Source organism: Chanodichthys erythropterus, chromosome 2 (genome assembly GCF_024489055.1).
Source record: "Chanodichthys erythropterus isolate Z2021 chromosome 2, ASM2448905v1, whole genome shotgun sequence".
NCBI lineage: Eukaryota > Metazoa > Chordata > Actinopteri > Cypriniformes > Xenocyprididae > Chanodichthys > Chanodichthys erythropterus.
Window position 1 is genome coordinate 31563891 of NC_090222.1, and position 22721 is coordinate 31586611.

Genomic DNA, 22721 nt, shown 5'->3' on the forward strand with positions numbered 1-22721 from the left:
CAATTCAATAGAATCAATTCAATGGAAAGGATTCCGGAAAAGAATACAATGCTAAATAAAGTCGTAGTTTTTGTTATTTTTGGACCAAAATGTATTTTCGATGCTTCAAAAACTTCTAACTAACCCACTGATGTCACATGGACTACTTTGATGATGTTTTTATTACCTTTCTGGACATGGACAGTTTACCGTACAAACACTTTCAATGGAGGGACAGAAAGCTCTCGGACTAAATCTAAAATATCTTAAACTGTGTTCCGAAGATGAACGGAGGTCTTACGGGTTTGGAACGACATGAGGGCGAGTCATTAATGACATCATTTTCATTTTTGGGTGAACTAACCCTTTAAACAAACAAACAAACCAGATCACACACACACACACCTTGTGCAATACTGCCATTCATATCTCTAATTTCCAAAACTGTGAATTAACTAAACGATAGATAGAAACACAAATGGGGATTTGTTACTTCAAATAGTTCATAAAGATATCGTAAAACAAATCCATATGAATTGAGCGGTTTAGTCCAGATTTTCTAAAGAGACTTGATCGCTTTATATGATGAACATGTTCTGTGTTTTAGACCATGGTTCTAGCCAGTGGGGGCCAAGACGGTGCCATCTGCTTGTGGGACGTCCTAACAGGCAGCCGGGTGAGCCACGTGTACGGTCACCGTGGTGATGTCACGTCATTGGTTTGCACAACTTCCTGTATCATTAGCAGTGGGTTGGATGACCTCATTTGCATTTGGGACCGTAGCACAGGCATAAAGCTGTACTCCATACAACAGGTGGGTGATTTTGAGAGTTAGGACTGCATGATTTTGTCGTCAAATTCAGCATATCATGATATCTCTATTGTATCTCTCTCTGTTTCAGGAGGTGGGGTGTGGGGCCAGTCTCGGGGTGATCTCCGAAAGTCTGCTGGTGACGGGAGGACAAGGTTGCGTGTCATTTTGGGACCTGAACTACGGCGACCTGCTGCAGACGGTTTACTTAGGGCAGAGCAGCGAAGGTCAGAGCGTCAGACAGCTCCTGGTTTTGGACAATGCCGCCATAGTCTGTGACTTTGGTAGTGAGCTTAGCCTAGTCTACGTGCCCTCTGTCCTGGAGAAGCTGGACTGAACACACACTCGCACAAACACCAGCCCACAGATTTAAAAAAATGTCAGCGTGGCCGGCACAAAAGCACTCACCCTTTAACCTGTATCACCGCAGGTTCATTGCAAACGTGAATGCCGTTTCTTGTCTTCTCCTGTACCGCCCTACACTTAGTAGGAAGGGAGCGGTCACTTTTTGCCACATCTGAACAGGATATAATGCAAAACCTGATCCTTTGGTGTTCAACAGGCGCTCCATCAGAGCATTTTGTACTTCTGGTAGTACATCATACAGAATATTCTGTTAATGAATTTGGACAGAATTACGTGAGGGTAGTACAAAAGCTGCTGACAGCGAAAGGTGGCTCACTTAGCCTGCCTTAAGATGTCTGTTTGTGTGTGTATATGTGTGTCTGTGTGTGTGTGGTAACAAGCTCATGGTGAAAATGCCAGGCTGCCCAGCCCAATAACTCTCAACTGCGTGCCAGCTAGAGGTGAGAGAGTTCACAATAATATGTTTGCAGGGGAGAGGAGCAACCATAGATGGTTGTTGGGGCAGAAAAGGGCATAGATCTTTCCTGCTGAAAGGAGCGTTTCTTTGTGTGCAACTATGTTTGAGTGTTTGAATCTTGTGAAAGCTGTTAAGAACTGTTCAGGTTGTATTTCACCCCATAATCAAAAGAATTCTCTGAGATTTGATTAAAGACAGCAAAACTTGAACATCTTAATAAGCGCACAGAAACTGCAATAACCTTGCATAAAGACAAATACTATTTTGGTTTTATTTTGGGATCATTAAGATGTTGTTTTTTTTAATTTAATGACAATTAAAAATCCTGCCTTAAATATTATCACCCTAAATTTGTGAAGAAAATATACTTAATTTTCATTACATCTGTAAGTATATTTACATTATGATAGTATTTGTTGTACTGAATTTAATTTATGCTAATTTATAAAGTCCAGACAGGATCATTTTCACTACTGTAATGAGTTCCCCCCCATATTAAATTAAAAAGAATTTAGGAGGGGGAATGTGCTTATTTGTCACAAAATGTCACAATGCAAATAATGTTTATAATTTTTAAATAGACTTTCCTTTTGCGACATATAATTTATTTTCTTTTGATTTTGGGGTGAAACATTGAACCGGATGCTATGTTTCTGTGAGATGAATGCTGTATATGTCTGAAATTAATCTCTGGGGTTGTGGGGGGGGGGATCTCTTTTTAATATTGATATCAATTATTTATTAGTGAAATTTCTAACAATTTGTATGAAACTTGGCTTATAGATAAGTTAAAGTGGAGACGTGGTCATAAATTTTAATATACAAGGAAAGCTTTGACTAACTTATACAATAATAATATGACTATATTGATTACCAATGGAAGTTTTGGTTTTGGTATAGTCTGCGTTCCCTTCTTAGGGCAGCAAGATTGGTTGCCAGAGAAAAGAGAAAGGAGACGTTCTCATTCCAGCCCTGCCTTATGAAACACATGAGACAAATGCTCCTTGGCACACGCTGTGATGTCATATCTGTTTCCTGGACTCCTGAATGAATATTAGAAACGGTTAATTTGTATTCCAGGTGCATTTTTAGCTAAAACCATCAGTACGAATCACCCAAAGTCATTTTAATCTAAATGCAGCAGATGATGCTGAACACATATAATGTTAGATTACCTTCTATGCTGAGAAGTGATGGATAGGGCTGCTTTTTAATACTAGATGTGTATATTTTTTTATTTTTTCCTGTATTGAAGAGTTTTTGTTGTAGAGCAGTTTACAGGTATCACTGAGATTATAATTTATGTTGACCATTAGTTGTTACTGTACGTTTTGAGCCCTGTTTGTAACGTCGACACATTAGATATCCAGTCCAGCCCTGCAGAACCCACACAAATGTGTGCATTGGTTTGGCCTGTTTTTAATACAGCCATATCAATCAACCAATTCTGTGATTTATATTTTGGATGCGCTAGACAAATGCACACATTTGTTGTCCTGAAAACTGAAATCGAGTCATTAAAATGCACTGAGAGACTTCTTTAGTTTTATTAGACAGTAGCAGAGATTTAAACATGGTTCATTTTATTTGCAACATTTTCTATGTGTAATTTGTGCATTCCACTGACAAAATTCTTTTGCATTTTGGCTTATGGTTTGGTAAGAAAGTATACCAAAGGTGTCCCCATTTTCCATGCAAATGAGTCTTAGGTGTTTTTTGCTGCACTTTAAAACGTCAATTTGAATCATGATGAAGGGGTTTCCTATTATTAGATTGTTGATTTATAAATTCCCCCCCATTCTTTTGATTTTTGCAAAAACAACTATAGTCCCCAGAACCAATGAAACCAGATTTCTGGTTGCTCAGGCCGACCAGGAAAACAATTTCCATCTGATTATGTGGGGAATTTACAAGCAAGTCAATAGAAAGGCACGTGACTCAGTCAATTATTAGCCATGTTTTACATATGTAAATATTAGTTAATAATTTTGATGAGAGAACTATCGCTTAATTAGTTGTTTTTTAACTAAACTCTTCAAACCATGTAGTAGCATTGGTCAAAACAATTGTGCTTTTTTTGTTTTTGTTGAAGTTTTGTTTTTTTTGTTTTTTGTTTGTTTTTAATGTGTTTGTGGCATTGATATGGCTGTACTTTCATAAGACCTACTGGTCTTACAGACTGTGCAGCTGTTGTGTGTAAAGCAAGGATGCTCAAATCTTGTTAAAACACGAGAGAAATAGCAAAAAGCAATCATTTACTATGAGATGATATAAAATGTATACCTAGCAGCTCTTATTTAAGAGTGGTTAGAACTTAAAACATTTTACCATCTTGTTTTTAGGGTGTCAGATAATGAAATTAAACATTAACCACATGAGAACAGAGACAATAATCATTTCTATGACCATACTGCAAAGCATTTTCTTGATGGCAGCCATTTTAGTATATTGAGGAGTGAAATAACACCAAGCTCCATTGTGTTCATTTTACTGCTCTTTCTCCCTTATTAGAGGAGCACATTCCTAGACATGATTCAATATGTGCGGTATTCAAGTGAAATACTGATCTCGACTTGCTGTATCTTACTGCTGCTGAGGTAGAAATGAGGTGGAGAATGTTTAAAATGATGTGAAATACCTGAATGTTGCACTGTTTCTTAAGATGGGGAGGGGGCAGAGAGAGACTTGGTGTAAATATTGTCTTTTTTTTGGGGCCTGCTCTGCCCTCTTCTGTCTTTCCCAAATACACTACACAGTGTAACCAGACAGTAGAGGATGTAACTAATGCTCTGTTCTATTTTTAACACAGGAAAAAAAAACTTTGTACTAATTTGCAAATAAAAAGGCTTTCATACATTGTCAGTTTCCTTTCTCTTTGTTCTCATTTGTTAAACTTATCGTATTAAAGTAATATTCTGGATAAAATACAACTATCTCTATCAACAGCAGTTGTAGCTTGCTGTGATTACCACATAAAATTATTTATAATGAATTGACAGTAATACACTTTCATACATTTTCATAGGTGTAAGATGAGTTGTCGTATTGGTTTTTAGTTTTAAACTAAGCAAAAATGCTACTGAACCTGACAATGAACATGCATTGTCAAAAAAAAAAAAAAAAAAAAAAAAATTAACAAACGAATGTGATTTCTGCCAAAGATTGTCTTCATTTTGTTTTTAACGTTGCATTCAAATCCAGTTTGTTCAGGAATCTGAAAGTGCACATGGTGCACCAAGGCAAGGACAGATATGTAAATGTCATGCTTGTAAGAGGCCTCAAACACTTATTGGTAAAACTATAAAATAACATTTTGAATAGTAAAAGTTTTTGAATAGCAATCAATAGAGAAAGATGGTGTAGTTATGGCATCTACCACCAGAGGCAAACGAGACCTTCACATTTTGGTTATTTTAATTTGAAAAACAATCAGAAAAACGAAAAAACAAGATACTGACATTTGTTAAGATTTATTTACATAGTTCAAAGAATGACAAGTTAGAATCAACTCATAAAAATGCAATGATTTCTGAAGTGATTCAGAAATGTAAGTGTTTTAAATATAACGAGTACATCAAGTCATATCAAGTAGTATTTTCATAACCATCTTGTCCCTACATACAAGTTGCAGATCACTGTAGCTCAAAGACAGGTGCAGTGACTAATAATATACAACCCACTGTGCAAGCAGCATGTGTACAAAGGGCGAGCAGATAGTCGCTCAATGAAACTGATAATATGTTTTCTGATAATGACAATAATAACTTGGATGTCAGTTTCTATCACAATTTTTCCATTCTCCATGTTTACATTTTTGGTGTAAAGGCAGATGCCCACTGCAGAAGAACCAAAACTCAGGCACCTTACAGGCAATCACAAACACCATGGCATTAGAAGTGCATGCTAGGAGACAAGACTGGATTTACGGAATGTAACCTAAAACACCAGGATCAGTGCTGGAAAAGTGCCAACTGAAAAGACTTATCAGGACACAAGCAAACGGACACACATTGATGAGGATCAAGAGGCATGAACATGGACAAGGTGTTACATGGGGTCAGAAGCAGCTCATAAGAGGACTGCCTGTGGCAGAGAAGGTAAAAGAGAGTTCTGTTTTGTTTCAGCTTTTGTTGAGTGACCAGAGAGGATCCAAACTACTGAGCGGATCATCGCCCTCTGGAGGTCCCTGCAGGCCTTTACCTTCCTGCGGCTGAAGGAAGCTTTGTTTGCTAAATCGCTGTTTTCCTCGATGGGCACTGTCCAGCGTGAAGGCTTCAGGTGTGAGAGAAGCCAGCAGGTCTAAAGATGAGGAGGTGGGTGGCGAGGGAGCACAAGGCGCAGCTTCAGCGGAATGGTGGTGATTTGAGATGGGGGAGGCAGGAGTGGACCCAGTGAACCCATTTCCATGGCTGCTAGAAGGCGAAGGTGACTGCGTCTTGCCTGGAGAAGAAGTGCAAGAGAGGGGGGGACTGATGGAATCAGGCATCGCTTCATAATAAAGAGGGTCCTGAGAAGGCTGAATTGACATATCTGTAGGATCTGGTTCCCCTATGCTTGCCGCTTCGGAAGCAGAGGGAATCTGGTCTTGGCTGGGCTCTTGTTCATGTTCAATACTGGGTGGTCGAATGCTTAGTTTGGCTACAGTGGCCTGTATGGAGCTAATAGGCATGTCTCCTCCCAGGACAATGTCTTGAGATTCCTGTCGTGAGTATGACTAGAAAGAAACACACAACATTAGATAAACAGTCATACTCTGATGTTCGTTTATTTAAAACAGACGAGTAAATAAGAATAAATAAGGGGTTACCTTCAATGCAATGTTGTTGGGGGTCCTGGTGCAAGAGGACGTTATGATGCCGTGGCGTTGCAGAACCTGCTCTGTATGTTTAAGAACAGCCTCATAGCAAAATTTGAGGTGAAGCTGTGGAGATTTTTTAACAAAGGTACCATTATATTCTAGCGATTAAACAATTGCAAAATCTCAAATCTCACTGTAAGTGAACAATTACCTTTTCTTGGAGCATGTTCTTCCTCTGCTGCCTCATTTTCCTCACCAGCTGGATCAGGTCAGGAATACCATTGCCAGCCTCAATTTCCTGCAGTGCTGCATATAGCAGACAGAAGGCACCAGTACGGCCAACACCAGAGCTACGAGAAACAGAAAAAAGTACTTGTTCTTTTCTACTTATACTTAGCTTTGTCTGTTTATTCAGTGTCATTAATAATGTCTTTGATGAATGTTGAAATATGGTACCTGCAATGCACTACAACTGGAGTGTGTAGCGGGCGCTGAAGCAGGTAATGTCCATGGACTTCTTGAATGAAACAGATGAGATTGCTTTTACTCTCTGGAAGGCCCCTTTCAACAAAAAGTAAACCAAAAACATGAGTGACAAATGTTTCAAGAGGCAGCAATTTTAATATATTGACTCTGAATATGTATGGAGAATGAGTCCTCACAGTTCAGGCCATGAAGTAAACTGGAGGTGTACAACAGTGCGTCTCAGACTCTGGTCCCGATACTGTAGTCCTATCATCCGCTCTATATGAGTAGGAGTGCTCTTCTGGGTGGTAAGGGTAAGGGTGATCGGACCCTGAGCAAGCTGTTGGCCTCTCTCTGATGGAAAGTAGCGCAACACCTTTTGCTGGGAATAAGATAGAACATTGCAAAACTTTAAAAAATAATGTCAACAGCAACTGATATTCTAAAAATGACCAGGAGAACCCTTTCTACAGCATATTTACCTTCTCCAGTTCTTGCTCAGACACTAGCATGACGATTACAGAAACCTTCTGCTCATAAACCATGAGCCAGAAGTCAGCTGCGGTGCCAGTGAGGGGAGCCTGTGTTGCAATGAGCCGGGGGCAGTATGCAGATAGGTCCTCAATGAAACTGGCATTGATGTAATCGTCTTTACCGGAATGCAAGACAACACGATTGCAGTCGTAAGGCATCACATCCTGATGGCGGTTCTTCATTGTGTAGCAACGAGCAATGGCAATAGAAAGCTGGCGAGTATCCTTCTCCTGTTGCTCCTGCAATTCTTTCCATTGAATATCAAGTTCTGACAGACCTCCCTTTCCTGTTGGGCGCTCTAAAGACTGGACTGTTGATCGAAACCGTTCTAGCTGTGCACTGAGTTTTGAGACCCTCTCTGGTGCTTGGTAAGGGTCACCCTGAATAAGTCTCACACCCTCTGCTTTTTTTCTGTGATGTTCCTCCTGAGGGTCAGCTTTGGTGGGTAGTAAGACATTGGCGGTGTCCTTGGTGCCTCCATGCTGGCTCTCAGGGCTTGAGGAAAGTAAGTCATCAGTACTAGAGTTCTGTCGCTGAAACAAAGTGGAGTCAGGTGGAGGTATGGGACCAGTGGGAGTTGGAGCCTGAACTGAAGACTGCGGTAATGCTGCTCCTCCAACTGGTGTAAGAGCAGGAGATGGTCGCTGGGTAACCATACCAAGGGATGGAGGGCCAGGAGAGGGAGAAGGTGATGGGGCAGGAGAAGGTAGCACATGTGGTTGTGGTGCCCCTGGTGCTCCTGAGGATGGAGGTATCATGCATTGAGGCCCTGGGGGAGCAGCAGCTACAGGATGCTGCATTGGTCCAGGAGGAATGTTTCCACCTTGTGGAACAGCATAAGATAGTGGGCCTCCTGGGGGTAGCTGTTGTGGGGCTAAAGACTGTGAAGTGGATGGCTGGGATTGAGGTTGCAGAGATGCCACAGCCTGGTTGGGAACCATAGGAATACCTCCTGGAAAACTCAAAGGTGCAGAGCTCGGGGGAATGGTTTGCTGAGATTTGTAGATATTGTGAGGGAGTGCTGGAGGACAGGAATGGGGAAGGATTTGAGGATGAGGGTGGTTTTGATGCTGTGAAGGTGTGCTGGGGTGCATTTGTACATGTGATGAGAGTGGGCCATGGGGTACCTGAGGCTGAACAGGAACAGTAGCCCTCGGAGGGACTGTTGGGTATGCTGGCTGTTGGTTGGATTGATGAGAAGGGATTATCTGGGACTGGGGACAGTGAGATAGTGGTTGGGAGACTGCAGGCATTTGTGGGTGAGATGGAGGAGACATGTGAGTAGATGGCACAAGCATTTGTGGCTGCTGGGGAGGAGGCATCTGTTTTGAGGCAGGAGGTATCTGCATATGGGGTGCAGGGCCTAAGTGATGAGAGGACGGGTGTATCTGAGGGTGAGAAGCATGGGGCATCTGATTGATGACGGGAGGTGTTTGGGTCTGGGAAGCAGGGGGAATTTGTTGCTTGACATGTGCTAAGTGTGGCATTGACACAGACGGCACTGGCTGGGAGGAAGGGGGAATTTGTTGATTAACGTGGGCTAAATGTGGCATTGACATAGAGGGCACTGGTTGGGAGGACGGAGGCATTTGCTGATTAACATGAGCTAAGTGTGCCATAGACACAGGAGGCACTGGTTGGGGGTGTGGTGGCATCTGTGGAGATATGCCTGGATGGGACATCTGGCCCGGGGTGACAGTGTTAACTTGAGAGGGTTGGGACTTCGGAACAAACGAGACAGGGGAGTATCCATGATGGGGCTGCATATGGGTAGCTGGAGCTCCAAACTGTCCTTGGATTTGAGGTTGCTGAAAGCTTGGTGGTCCTGGTTGTCTTATTTGGGCTATGTACGGTGGGAATTGAGGCTGAGTGTGCTGTGGAGGCTGCGGCACAGTCAAAGGTCTTGGAATTTGCTGTTGATTTGGTACAGATGGGTAAAACGGCTGTGGTTGGCTTTGACCACCTTGTTGAGCAAATACCTGCCGAGGTTGAGGCTGTGAATGAGGGGCTGGCATTGCCTGTGGAGGTTGACCCATGGGAACACCAGGTTGTTGCATGTACTGGACATGGGGTGCCATTTGAGGTGGAGCTGCATACACTGATGACACTGGTGGCATCGGTTGGTGTTGGCCAGGAGGAGGCATAACTGCCTGGGCAGATGCAGGACTGTAGCTAGGAATAGGTGTCTGTACACTATCCACTGTAGTGGTGGAAGGTCGGACTGGAGTAACTGGTGGGCCAGGTTGGTTCTGTGAAGATGGAGGGCAGTACCCCGACACAGATGGTGGTGGAAGGACCTGAGGGTTAGGCATCTGTGGGAACTGTTGCTGTGTCAAAAGAGACTGAGGAAGACTGGGACTGAAACTATGAGGTGGTGGAAAACGGGAAATTTGAGCAAGAACTTCAGGAGGTGGTAAATTTGGGGGAAATCGGGGTTGCGCAAAGAGTAATGCTGAGCTAGCTCCAGACCAGCGCAGAATGGAACTAGCAGCGGCCCCGGAAAGTGTTGCAGGATGACCAGATGGTGGAATTGCGAGTTCAGGAGGCAGGCTGCGTAGCTCTTCTGGGAGATCTCCACCAAGGGCTAGGATAGCAGCATTCAGCTCTGCCAGTTCAGGGTCATCAGAGTTGGCAAGATCCACACTTTGGCCTTTCTTCTGGGGAGGCTTTGGGGCAGTGGGTCTTTGGGGAGCCTTTTGTTTGAGCTCTCTGTTAGACATTAGACAGAATCAAATTAATTGGAGGTATTACATCAAACTTTCTTTTAAAAAATGTTGACAAAGAGTTTTTTTTGTTTCTGTTCAAAGAATTATACAATTAAGTAATCACATTGGATTGGGTGATCAAACTCCAGTTACCTTTCCATAATGGCTTGTCTCTCCTCCTTTCGCGCCTTACAGACAGTCTTGGCTCTCTCCAATAAGCGAGAGGACTTTGTTTCCAGATCTTCATAAAACTCTTTGCCTTCCTGAGATTTCTTCATTAGGTCTTCATAGGCCTCATAGGAGGCCACTAGCATCTGTACAGTGCTGTTCCATCTAAAAAGTAAATAGAAAATTTATATCCTTTAGAAGTATTCAGCTGATTCTACATATGATATTAAATTCTTGTATATTTGTAGCATTTAAATGTTATTCCTCAAGTCATACTTGTGTTCGGTTTCTGTCAGGCCCTTGCGCACAGTGGCATACTGTACATTAGCTTCTGTCAGTGCTTTCAGGATATTCTCTTGAGCTGCCAGGTTCTGATCAATGTATACTTTCACCTGCTCATACTTCTTAAGCTGCTCCTCAAACAGTTTCTATGAGAGAAAAGTGAGCAAAGTTAAAACTACAATGCACAGTGACAGATTTCTAATACAATCCCTTTAAAAAGAAGTGCCAGAATCATTAAAGCCCATACCTTCATGTCAGCACGCTCAGTAGTGACCAGAGCAGTAGTGATGTCATCCTGCTGAATCAGGTCTCTAAGCTGCTTCTCCAGGGAGCTTCGTTGATCCCGCATTTCTTGCACTTTACTCAGAATTCTCTTCATAGTCTGGAGACCTGCCATCTCATCTGAAAATCTCAAAAATTATAATTCTCATAAACATACATAACATGATGTTTTTTTAATTATGTTGTAACAAAACACCCACCCTCACTAAGTTGAGGTCTCGGCAATGCCTCTCTAAGAGTGTCTAGTGGACCACCGAGGAGTCTGAGATTGCTGATGTGCAGATTCATGGCCCGATGAAGTTCTGTGTTGGTGAAGCTGGCTTTCTCATGGGCTTCCAAATACTTTTCCAAGTCCCTCCGCAGCTCGGCCAGTGTTGACGGGCGATCTGGTAAAGCCTGCTTTCCCGCAGCCTCTTCTAGTCTTCTCTCCTCTGCCTCATCCTCATCCAAAACATCTCGAATCTCCCGCAGAGAGGCTTCCACATCAGTGAACACACCTGAGAGGACTGAGGATGGAGGAAGAATTTAGACTTTTTCTTGATGCTTAGCTGTATATTTTCAAGAGCTGCGTAAAGGGATAATTAACCCAAAAATGAAAATTCTGTCATCATTTACTCATCCTCAATTTGTTCCAAACCTGTATAAATTTCTTTCTTCTGCTGAACACAAAGCAAGATATTTTGAAGAATGTTTGTAACCAAAAATACTATGGAAGTCAAAGGTGCCCCACAACTGTTACAAACATTCTTCAAAATATCTGAGTTCAGTAGAACAAAAAAAAAATGATACAGGCTTGTAACAACTTGAGGGTGAGTAAATGATGACAGAATTTTCATTTGTGGTTGAACTATCCCTTTAATAGCTTGAACTGAGAGGAATAATCAAAGCTAAATTAATTCGCTTTAAATACCAGTGCAAAATAAAATAACCGGGGGAAAAGAGACATCACTAACCCTGCATTGATTGGATGAGATTTTTTACAGTGTCAGGTCTCACACTCAACGCAGCACATTTTTCCATCAGCACAGACGGAAGGGTATTATACATCTCCATATTGTCCACTGACTCTGGGTCCAGACCGAGAGAGTCCATGAACTGCCTATAGGAATATGACATTTGAGACATTTAGATTTTAGATGTCTACCCATTTCATATAAAATATAAAAGTTTTTTGCACTCACTCTAATGTCTCATTCTTGCCATCTATTTTTGCCATGACATCCCGTAGCAGCTTGGCCTTCTCTTCACTGTAAATTTGACAGAAAAAGGATGAGTGTTAAAGGTAAAAAAAAGAATTTAACTCAAATTAAATAAAGACAAATTGCACATGGTCCCTGAAAATACTCATATCCCTGAAAATACCCTGAAAATAATTTTAGTATTTTAGTATTAGTACATTAGTATTTTGTGTAAGAATAGTTAGGAGTTGAGCCTAACCTGTAAAGAGAGGAGGCCTCGTGGGCAGACATTGGCACCAGCTTTGCGAAAATGTCTGGGCCAGTGACACTAGGGTCTGTTGGGTTTACAGGCAAAGCTTTCACCAATGGGGCACCTGTGATAAAGGCAGGAGAGTGTTAATCCTTACAGTGTTTTTTTGGTCACATTAGCAAAACTGCAGCAAAATTTTGCTAACATTGTCTATTGTCTATAGAGTAGAGATGTATAAAGCACAGCTCACACAGAAGTCACTTTCAAACCAAGCAGCTTTCTGTTGGTCAACGCAGTAAATTCACATGATCAACTTTAAAATGAGTGACACCTGCTTAGGAAACTCTTTTGCCCTCACACAAAACTCTTGATCATGCAGATTCCTACTGGAACAACTTGATTTCCCTTGTGAAATCAGATTTCGCCAAGCAAGGGTAAATGTGACCACACCTTTACTGATATTTTTTTCATGGAAACATGTGCTTATTCTAGTCATGCCATAATGACTAATGAATGAAATTACCACAAAGTACAACGACATATGTTGGCCAAAATACCTTTCACAGAGGTCAACGTCTCCAGAGATGGCACAGATTCATGGTAAATGAAGTCATTGTCTTTTTTGGCAGAATTAAATCTAAAATGAGAAATACACAAATATGTTTCCTGTGACTTTTATAAAGAATGAATGATGCATTTGGTAAGATGTTAATTATCACATATGCTTACTTTCCCCCAATTACATCCATGGTAAATCGAAGGGCTTCCTGTACACTGTCTGGCTGACCCTTGGCCAGCTTAATTGCTTCATTGAGTTTGTCTATCGAGCTTTGAAGGTAAGCAACCTGTTGAAAAGTTAAAGTATTAGAGTAAGAAGATTTACAAAACAGCTGGTTCTTTATAGGTTCATTTCAAAACCATCATCTTTCTATATAATAGTCTATGGCAGGGATGGACAACTTGGTCCTGGAAGGAAACTGTCCTGCAGAGTTTAGCTTCAACACTAAACAGGGTATATACAGGAATCATGGAGTTAAATTGAATATCTTTTAAGACCTTTTTTAAGACTCTTTCCATACATTTTAAGACCTTATCTAACAAGACGCCTTTTATAACAAGACGTTTTCTATGCTATAATTTCTATAAGAAAAAATACATATGTGATATCTTATTAAATAATTAGCATCAAACAAACAATATAATTCTTATTCTCAGTGAATTTAGATTACTTATTAAAATAAAAGATTGAAAAAATGTTTGCACAACCACCAAATAGGTGGTGATGTGCACTAAGTAGGTTATGTAAATCAGCATTAAACAAAAGAAGAAGAAGAAAGTCGAATGACGTGCTTTTTCTTAGCATTTGTTTCCATGGTGAATCATCGATTCATTGCTCTGTTGAGAATTTCTTGTGTGTTAACCAGGAACATCCTCTGGGTTGGCTGAACATACTCCCGGATGCGTTTTTGGAACCAACATACCTCCAGTAAGCAAGGTTTGGGTTAATCGACTGAGAGTTCAGGGTATATGTGACGGTAAGTTAACCTTGCTTTCTGGAAAACCCCCCTGGGCTATCACGCAGCAGTGCAGTCAGTCAGTGAGCGCGGTAACAGATGACTTCAAATCTAGCGGGATTCCATAAATAAACAACACAGAATCCCACTATTCAACTACGCAATGATTAAATTCATGGAAACTTTAGCATATAACCTCTTTGGACAAATATACATAATGAAAAGATGATACAAAATGTAATACCTTGGAAAATAGCATTTAAGACTTTTTAGGGGCCTTAAATTTTCACTAAATTGATTTATCAACTTTTAATACTTTTTAAGACCCTGCGAACACCCTGCTAAACACACACACCTGAACCAGCTAATCAGTGTCTTCAGGGTTAGTAGAAGGCTACAGGCAAGTGAGTTTTATCAGGGTTGGAGCTAAACTCTGCAGGACAGTGGCCCTCCAGGACCGAGTTTGCCCATCCCTGGTCTATGGTTTCAGCTAGAAATCAAAGTAAATAACAATAAACATTAGTTACACTGTTAGTTTTTTGTTTAAAAAAAACAAAAAACACTCTTTAAACGACAAGAGACTAAGATGGAGTGGCATGGAGAACTAAGTGGAAACTAGTTCTCCATGCCAAAGACTACAGATGGCCATTAACTGAAACTGAAGACAGAAAAAAAGGCAGGATGTACCCTCTCTCCATATTTCTGCTGCTCTTCAGCCTGTTTCCCCATGTGCAACTGTTGAGAGAAAGAGGATTTAGTATGATTTACTTAGAAACATGTATATTAAAAAAGTAAATAATCATATGACCATTCTGTTTTGTAGTTATTCCATCAGTTTGAATAGAACACTCACATGAGCAACTGCAGCAAAGTAGTAAATCTTCATTTGTACTAATTTCTTCCAGTCTTTCTGGATCTTTCCCAACATTGAAACTGTTTCGGAGTTCTCCAGAGCTCTGCACGCCTCTTTGTAATAGTCCACCACCTGAAGACAAAGAGATTTCATATGCGATCAGATATTAGCCATATTACAGCCAGCATGCTCAAATTTAGTAACAAACTGTAATCTTAAAGTGAAATGTAAAAACCCCTCAATAATCTTTGACACAGATGTAATGTAATTTTAAAGGGTTAGTTCACCCAAAAATGAAAATTCGGTCATTTATTACTCACCCTCATGCCGTTCCACACCCGTAAGACCTTCGTTCATCTTTGGAACACAAATTAAGATATTTTAGTTGAAATCCAATGGCTCCGTGAGGCCTACATAGGGAGCAATGAACACTTCCTCTCTCAAGATCCATAAAGGTACTAAAAACATATTTAAATCGGTTCATGTGAGCACAGTGGTTCAATATTAATATTATAAAGCGATGAGAAAATAACGACTTATATAGTGATGGCCGATTTCAAAACACTGCTTCAGGAAGCATCGGAGCATAAACGAATCAGTGTGTCGAATCATGATTCAGATCGCGTGTCAAACTGCCAACGGCTGAAATCACGTGACTTTGGCACTCCGAACAGCAGATTCGACACACTGATTCATCTGTGCTCCGATGCTTCATGAGCAGTGTTTTGAAATCGGCCATCACTAAATAAGTCATTATTTTGTTTTTTTGGTGCTCCAAAAATATTTGCGTCGCTTTATAATATTAATATTGAACCACTGTACTCACATGAACCGATTTAAATATGTTTTTAGTCCCTTTATGGATCTTGAGAGAGGAAGTGTCATGGCTCCCTATGCAGGCCTCACGGAGCCATCGGTTTTCAAAATATCTTAATTTGTGTTCTGAAGATTAACAAAGGTTTTACGTGTGTGGAACGGCATGAAGGTAAGAAATAAATGACAGAATTTAAATTTTTGGGTGAACTAACGCTTTAATGGTTTAAAGAAAGAAAGAAAGAAAGAAAGAAAGAAAGAAAGAAAGAAAGAAAGAAAGAAAGAAAGAAAGAAAGAAAGAAAGAAAGAAAGAAAGAAAGAAAGAAAGAAAGAAAGAAAGAAAGAAAGAAAGAAAGAAAGAAAGAAAGAAAGAAAGAAAGAAAGAAAGAAAGAAAGAAAGAAAGAGAAAAAAGGGGGGGTACCTGGGCACTTATTCGAGCAACAAGAAAGCTCTTCCGGTTGTCCAACATTGATTTTTCCAACAGGCACTCTTGGGCCTGACCCTAAAAAGAGTAATTGGTACTTTAGTCCAAATCTACAAAATGGCAAATGAGAAAATATGTACATACAGTAGCACACTCCATCCGTGTACGAAAATGAGAGGTGGTATATACATATATATGTGAAACCATATGAGTGAAACTAACAAGAGATCATACCAGCATGAGATTAATGTTGAGATTGAGGATCTGGTGACTCATGTCCACACTGAAGTTGTGGCTGAAGTGATCTCGCAGGTATGTGAACGCTCCAGCTGAGCACTGAAAGTGTGTGCAAGATACTTTCATTCCCTAACAGTTAAGGGAAGAGTGAGAGTTAGGACCCTAGGAAAAAAATCCTTTTACTGCAAATTACTGCAAATTAATTGTGAGTTCCAGACCAGTAAAAAAAGAATTTTATGAAATCTCAGACTTTTCCTACTGAATCACAACCTCCCACAGCACACCCACAGACTGTCCACAATCTGTTCAATGAATGTCAGATTTATATTGCTCACAAAACTCTAAAACACTTTCTCAATCTGGTGTGATGTTAAATGGCTGCATGCTAATGCACCACTATGAAATACTGTCCTCTTCCTTTCTGATATTTGTTATAATTTTACTATTGATAATGTCTTGAAGTCTGCATGAAATGGAAATTCATACCATTTTCTAAATGCATCTTACTGATCTTATTGTGAACATTTCATCCATGCATGTTTCTTTTTTAACTTCCTTTTTTGAGCTCAAAACTTTCAAATTTTTTAATCTGGCCCTTTTCTAGCATTCCAAACCGCCCCCAATCAAATAAACAATCAATGAGTAGAATCCCCCACCCCACATTTTTTCTTCTTCGATAATCTGTTTCACTCGGATCTACGTCACGATTCCGAAGAAAATATCTGTCACTACTACCGTTACATCGCAACTTTAACAACACAGCAAAGTTTGAATTTTTTTCAAGAAAAAAAAAACATAAATGTGTTTGTTATTTGTGAACAAGTGCTGAAATAAAAATAATCTCTCAACCTGAAAATGTGAATATTTCAGACTGAACCTGCAATTCTGACATTATGTGCACACTGCATTAAATCACATGACGTTTAAATGATTCCATGCAGTGTCTTCTGTAGTTCAGCTCACCTCTTCAGACACCCTGTTGTCCATGGCTCCCAACATCGAATGGAGTGCTCCTACAGCATGGGAAACATGACTTGAATCAGGAAACAAGCATGATCTTGAACAATACCCTCTTTTCAACAACACATTAGTTCTTTATCGCAGACAATGCAGTCATTGACTAGAGGAATAATATGTATCAGTTTAGAAATAACTCACCCAAATTATAAAGGATGCAGGCCTGCTCATAGCAGATGTCTTCATGGGTTACTGTCTTTCCAGAAAATATCTCTGTCCTATATATTAAACAAAAAATGTATAAGAGGAAAATGAAAGGAAGTAGACAATGGGGAAGTATGATGGCTGGTTTGGAGCCCTCACCAGGAGATAGGGACAGCGGCTTCCTGCCCCAATCCCAGAGGCACACGACTCTGAAGATAATGCAGCTGCCCGAAGTACTTCCTTAAGGTACTGCAGCCCTCAAAGTCTCGTGTGACATTCACAGCACTCTAGAAAGGAAAGAAAATGCAAGGAATGTAGAAAAGACATGACCATAGACTTCTCGTATACCTGATGCTCAACTGGTAGAGCATGGTGCTAGCAACAACAAGATAGATTTTCAGTGAGGACACATGATGATTAAAAATATACCTTGAAAGCACTGGAAGACTCACCTGTCTGAGTTGCTCCAGTTTCTTCAACTGCTCATTATAATTGTCAGGATCTTCCCCATAGTTCTTCAGTATGAACTGAGAAAAGGGAAAAAGAAGTTAGCAGAGTTACAGCTCAGCAGATAAGGATTGGTGAATGGTAAATGATTGCAAAAAACAAAAGAAAGCAAAATGTAGTCCGATCTCTTTGGCCACAAACAAGACTATTCAATTCAATACGATTTTTTTTTTTATGTAATATTTGGTATATATGGAGTTTACAATTGTTTATTTGATTAGTGTCATGTAAAATCTTAAATATTCCTTTTTATTTTATGCCATAACTTTTCTTTGTTTTAATTTTCTTTTAAACTTTCAGATTTTTCCAGAATTAAATTAAATATCCAAGAAAAATGAAATATGCACTGGTGATTGAAAGAAGTCTTCTGATCTTTTTGGCCACTAAATAGACCATTCAATACAATTAAAAAAAAAATCATAAACTGTTTAAATTATTACACAGTAAAGAGACACTGACAAAAATAACCAGGCTTTATGATGGAGCCTACAAGATCTCATTGAATTGTCTACCTGTAAAATACAAAATTGAGTTCAATATCCTGGTTTTCAAGTCCATCAATAACCTTGCTCCATCTTATCTCGCAGACCTCCTCAAAGTCATGTTCCTTCTAAATCACTTAGATCCAGTGATCTTGCACTTTTAACAGTGCCAAGAACTAGATCTAAACACAGGGGTGATCGTGCATTTGTGGTGGCCGGTCCTAATTTATGGAATATGGTGCCACTAGTTATTAGAACGGCACAAACTATGGCTATTTTTAAATATATATTCTATGGCTTTTTAAAAATGGCCAATGATTATATTAGTTTTAAATGTTATTTATTATTATCATGCTGATGCATTATTTTATGTGTTCACCTTGTAAAGCACTTTGACCAACCTAGTTGTATTTATAGTGCTATATAAATAAATAAAGAAGAAGAAGATATTCTGGAGCAGCAGATCCTCTGCTTCACTAAAATATCATAGAATAAAGTATCATTTTGTTTGCATGCAACACTATCAATAATTACCATGCATAAACATAAACAACCACCTTTAACAACCTGAATCTGCTATTTATACTTTGGCCTAGTTTGTTAGGAATAGATGTGATAACTAACATGTATGACGCAAACTAATAAAAATTCCTGACTGCTGGGAAGAGGTGGAGGATAAGGAAGCATGTTTTTTTGTTGTTGTTGTTGTTGTTGTTGTTAAGTTTAATACATTATATAAACATTTAATACAGCACACACAGAGAGTCAATTTTAATGTATCTTCAAAGATGGACACTGCAGTAATTGCAGAGAAAACAATAATGATTATACTCAGAAAACATGCAAACATGACTAGTGGTGTGCCATTCCAACTCATAAGATAACATGGCAGTGCTTAGGTGTGACTGACCAAATGAACAAATAGGTTCTTATACTTGATTTGTTAAATGACAGATTATGATGAGTAACTCACATCATCTACTGCAAAAAAGGTAAAAGTTAATCATGTTTATCTTTTCAAAAACTTCTTTAAATACTATTTCGCTTGTTTATTTTTGTAAATGTTATTTACTAATTATCATGACTTGCAAAACCAATATGACTTTCATTTTCAGTGGAACATGAAAAAATTAGTAATTTGTAGTAAAATGTCTGTTCTTTTTGATACAATAAACGTGATAAAATTTTCATATACATATATATATATATATATATATATATAAAATAGTTTAAAAGTCCCAGTACGTTTCTCAAAGAAAGCTATAATATGGCTCCAGAACATTCGGAATAAAGCACAAGAGTTCACCATTTCTATGCTGCTATCTTGTCATTTTAGTGCTGGACAGCACCAGTCCCCACCCACGTTCATTGTATGGAAAATATAAATATGAAAATTATATAAAACATATCCTATTGTGTTTGCAAAAGACAAAGACTTGGAAAGACTTGTAATGACATCTGAGTAAGTAAATAATGGCAGGCTTATTTTGGTTAATGGGATGTTTAGTTGAACTGTTTCTTTAAAAAAAAACAGAATAGCTCACGTAATAGCTGAAAAACAAGGCCCAGGGATAAAACTTTCATTTTTTGGCAGATCACCTATATAAAACAGGCAGTTTTGTTTATTTTCAGTGTGTATAAGAGCAATGACAGTAGTGTGTGACTCGATCAGGCCTGTGTGGTCCCTCACCTGTTTGACAGACGGGCTGAACTGAAACTCTCCAGCCTCCTTCAGATCCAGCCAAATCATCGGCATTCGCGGCACGGCTTCCATCGCAGCCGCCGATTTCGCTGAGCAGACTAAAGTAGAATAGTATTATATCGTTCAAGTACTTGGAAAGATACCTGCGGAAGTATTATTTTGAATTTTACAGCTCTAAACGACTGTGTCATGTCCCCATTTACATCCATGCAGGAAGCGATTGCAGCCTCGGGAAGTGACGTCATGAGATCTGAATTCTGACTCTGGGAAATGTAGTTCTGTGGTTCTGTGCTATATTGTATTGTATCTACAGATTTGTAAAAAAAAAAAAAAAAAAATTATACTTGAAAGAATACTGTGACCAATTTTGATTTAAATGTCAAAATATCAAGCCAGAACATACTTATTTAGGTTATTTGGTACACAGTTTCCAAGTCATCTCAAAGGCAAAAAGTGTCCCAATCACCCCTACAGTAACAAAATATCTAGTCCAAACATACAGTTCCCATTTAGCCTACTTTGAAATAAATACAAAGTTAAAGTTAACTTTAACCCCCCCTTATAGCCTTTGTATCGGTTCCTGTTTCGCAAATAAAGAAACTTTAGAGACTTTTAAGATCATTTTCATTCTCTACTTGCCTTTTTTGGTCCTTATTTTGGACCATCAGCACTAAGGGTATTAAGAAAGAAATGGAAATGACAGTGTTCACTTCTTTTATTTAGTCGTTTTTCATACAGTGACATATAAACATCTTCTGTAAGCCAAATAACTGAAACTGAATTGAAATGCTACAAATTATTCTAATTCTAAGATTTTCTTTGACTTTCGTAAATTTTGTCAGTTGTTCATTCTTTCTCTAATGATCTGATTTAACTGATATCAGATTGCAATAAACTGAATATTTATTGCACATATAATGGTGATCAAAACTCGAAAGGCCACTATAACATGTTTCTATTGTGTTTTCTTCCAATTTTATAATGAAAGGTAGAACAGAAACAGTTATTTTAACTCTTTCAGTCAGTCTGAAACATTAACTGACACTGCACAGTTTAGAAAGCATTGTAAAGGTTTATAAAAATAACTATTTACACTGATTAGTTAAATCAAAACCACAGCACAGACAGACGTGGAATGCACATACAAATCGACACTTATTCACTTATTACACAGGGCAAATTCTCTAAATTTTAGGGGTGAGGTTAATTGGAACTGTTGTAAGAAAGGATTTTGAAGTTTTTCAGTCATATGACTCGCTCAACATGGACGTACATTGGCGATGCGCCTAGTGTTGGTGGTGTCTTCTTTGGAGAGTTGCATGTCTGTCTTGGTGAATGCTGGAATGGCAAGTTTCACCTTCCTTAGAGGAGATCAGTAATGGTGAAGCCTCTGTCTGCAATTACTTCATCGCCTGGATGAAGCTATTCCAGGAACCCTGAATTTGCAGATTGTATTTATCACAACACCAGGTTTTGAAACACCAAAACTTTCAGCAAGATCACCCTTCAATAAATGAAGACACCGCTTCACCAGAGTCATCAGGAGCTGCCCAGTCAGCACAGCATGGTGGAGCCCAGATGGGTGTCAACTGGGCTGCCTAACTGGGGCCCAGACATTTTGTCCACGGTTCCATGGAGGCCCCACATGGGTTAGCCCAGATGAAATGAACACTGCTCAGTGTTCACACTACAGGCTGTTAAATGTAACACAGAAACATGCTGGAGTTAATGAGATAATAAGGTGATAATGAGCAGAATCACAGAAGGACAGAGGAACAACAAGAACTACGACTTCAGCCACAGCCTTCGATGAAATCAACTGAAGATAAAAGACATTAAATCTCTCAAGATCTGATTAAACATCTCCACAAACAGCATTACCAGCTTCACTTATTACTAACCAGACTGACTTTATTTCTGACATATATCTACAAAAGTTGTTATTGAGAATTACCAGAGGTTTAGATGATGATTTGTTGTTTGGTTTGATGTCACTGTGATCGAGGTCAGTGCTTACGTCAGTTAGGCAGTTTGACTCTTGCCTGTTTTAGTGTTTCTCTGGCTGCTCTTGCTGTTTGTTATGGCAAGAGGCCCCAGTTAGGCAGCCCAGGTGACACCCATCATGCTGTGTTGGCTGGGTGATCCCAAGTGTGCATCTGGAAGCTGTAAAGTGCTCGGCGACTGAATGAATGGTGGTTGTTTTTCAGCAGAGTTGTGTACAATGCCGCCAGCTCAATGCATTTTGTGTTCTCGTATCAGATGTAGGTGGCTTCAGATTGAGATGTGATTTTTAAGTAGTTGTGCTCAGAGACAGATTCTGTGGTTAAGTGCATATGTACACCATTTACATAAAGCTTTAGCAAACAGCAGCATGTGTCACTAGGGCCATGTTCACACTGTCAGTTTTTGAGATTGACAACCGCATTTACTTAGAGGTGTGAGTCTCGAAATGTCCTGTTCACACAGCAGCTTACAGCAGTGTCTGGAACACTGTGTGTATGGTATGAACGTGCAACGAGAGTCAAGCCTGTATTCACTTACTAGTAACCATAATGACAGTGACCAACATAAAAATTAAACATGGCGACGTCCATAAAACTGAATGACAAGAGACTAATTGAACTGCAAGTGTATCCATTCAAACTTCATTAACCAACAGCAGCATGTAAACACGCGATAGCCGGAGTGTTTAACCGTTGCACTCGCGTGTCACGTCCTTTGCGACGTCTCCCGCATGTCATGGCATTTGAAT

The 22721-nt window shown here is 39.6% G+C and overlaps 2 protein-coding genes across 2 annotated transcripts in view; one reads left to right on the forward strand and one right to left on the reverse strand.

Annotated features, from left to right (window-relative positions):
• scap (SREBF chaperone) overlaps positions 1-4462 on the forward strand; it is a 35319-nt gene extending 30857 nt beyond the window's left edge. Inside the window, exons 22-23 of the mRNA XM_067409749.1 lie at positions 587-793; positions 882-4462. Coding sequence (XP_067265850.1) covers positions 587-793; positions 882-1127 — 453 coding nt within the window. The 3' untranslated portion in view covers positions 1128-4462. The remainder of the gene's footprint in view (positions 1-586; positions 794-881) is intronic.
• A 585-nt stretch (positions 4463-5047) lies between these two features.
• Positions 5048-20164, reverse strand: ptpn23a (protein tyrosine phosphatase, non-receptor type 23, a). The gene is made up of 24 exons (XM_067409762.1): positions 19958-20164; positions 17731-17805; positions 17438-17565; positions 17276-17352; positions 17081-17130; positions 16115-16246; positions 15878-15958; positions 14643-14774; positions 14477-14524; positions 13005-13120; positions 12833-12912; positions 12285-12399; positions 12029-12094; positions 11801-11946; positions 11048-11353; positions 10813-10967; positions 10560-10711; positions 10269-10448; positions 7359-10119; positions 7074-7258; positions 6868-6972; positions 6623-6761; positions 6421-6534; positions 5048-6327 (listed from the first exon to the last, which is right to left on the reverse strand). The coding sequence occupies exons 1-24, from the start codon at positions 20039-20041 to the stop codon at positions 5734-5736; spliced, it is 6021 nt and encodes a 2006-aa protein (XP_067265863.1). The 5' UTR covers positions 20042-20164; the 3' UTR covers positions 5048-5733.
• Positions 20165-22721: the final 2557 nt, after the last annotated feature.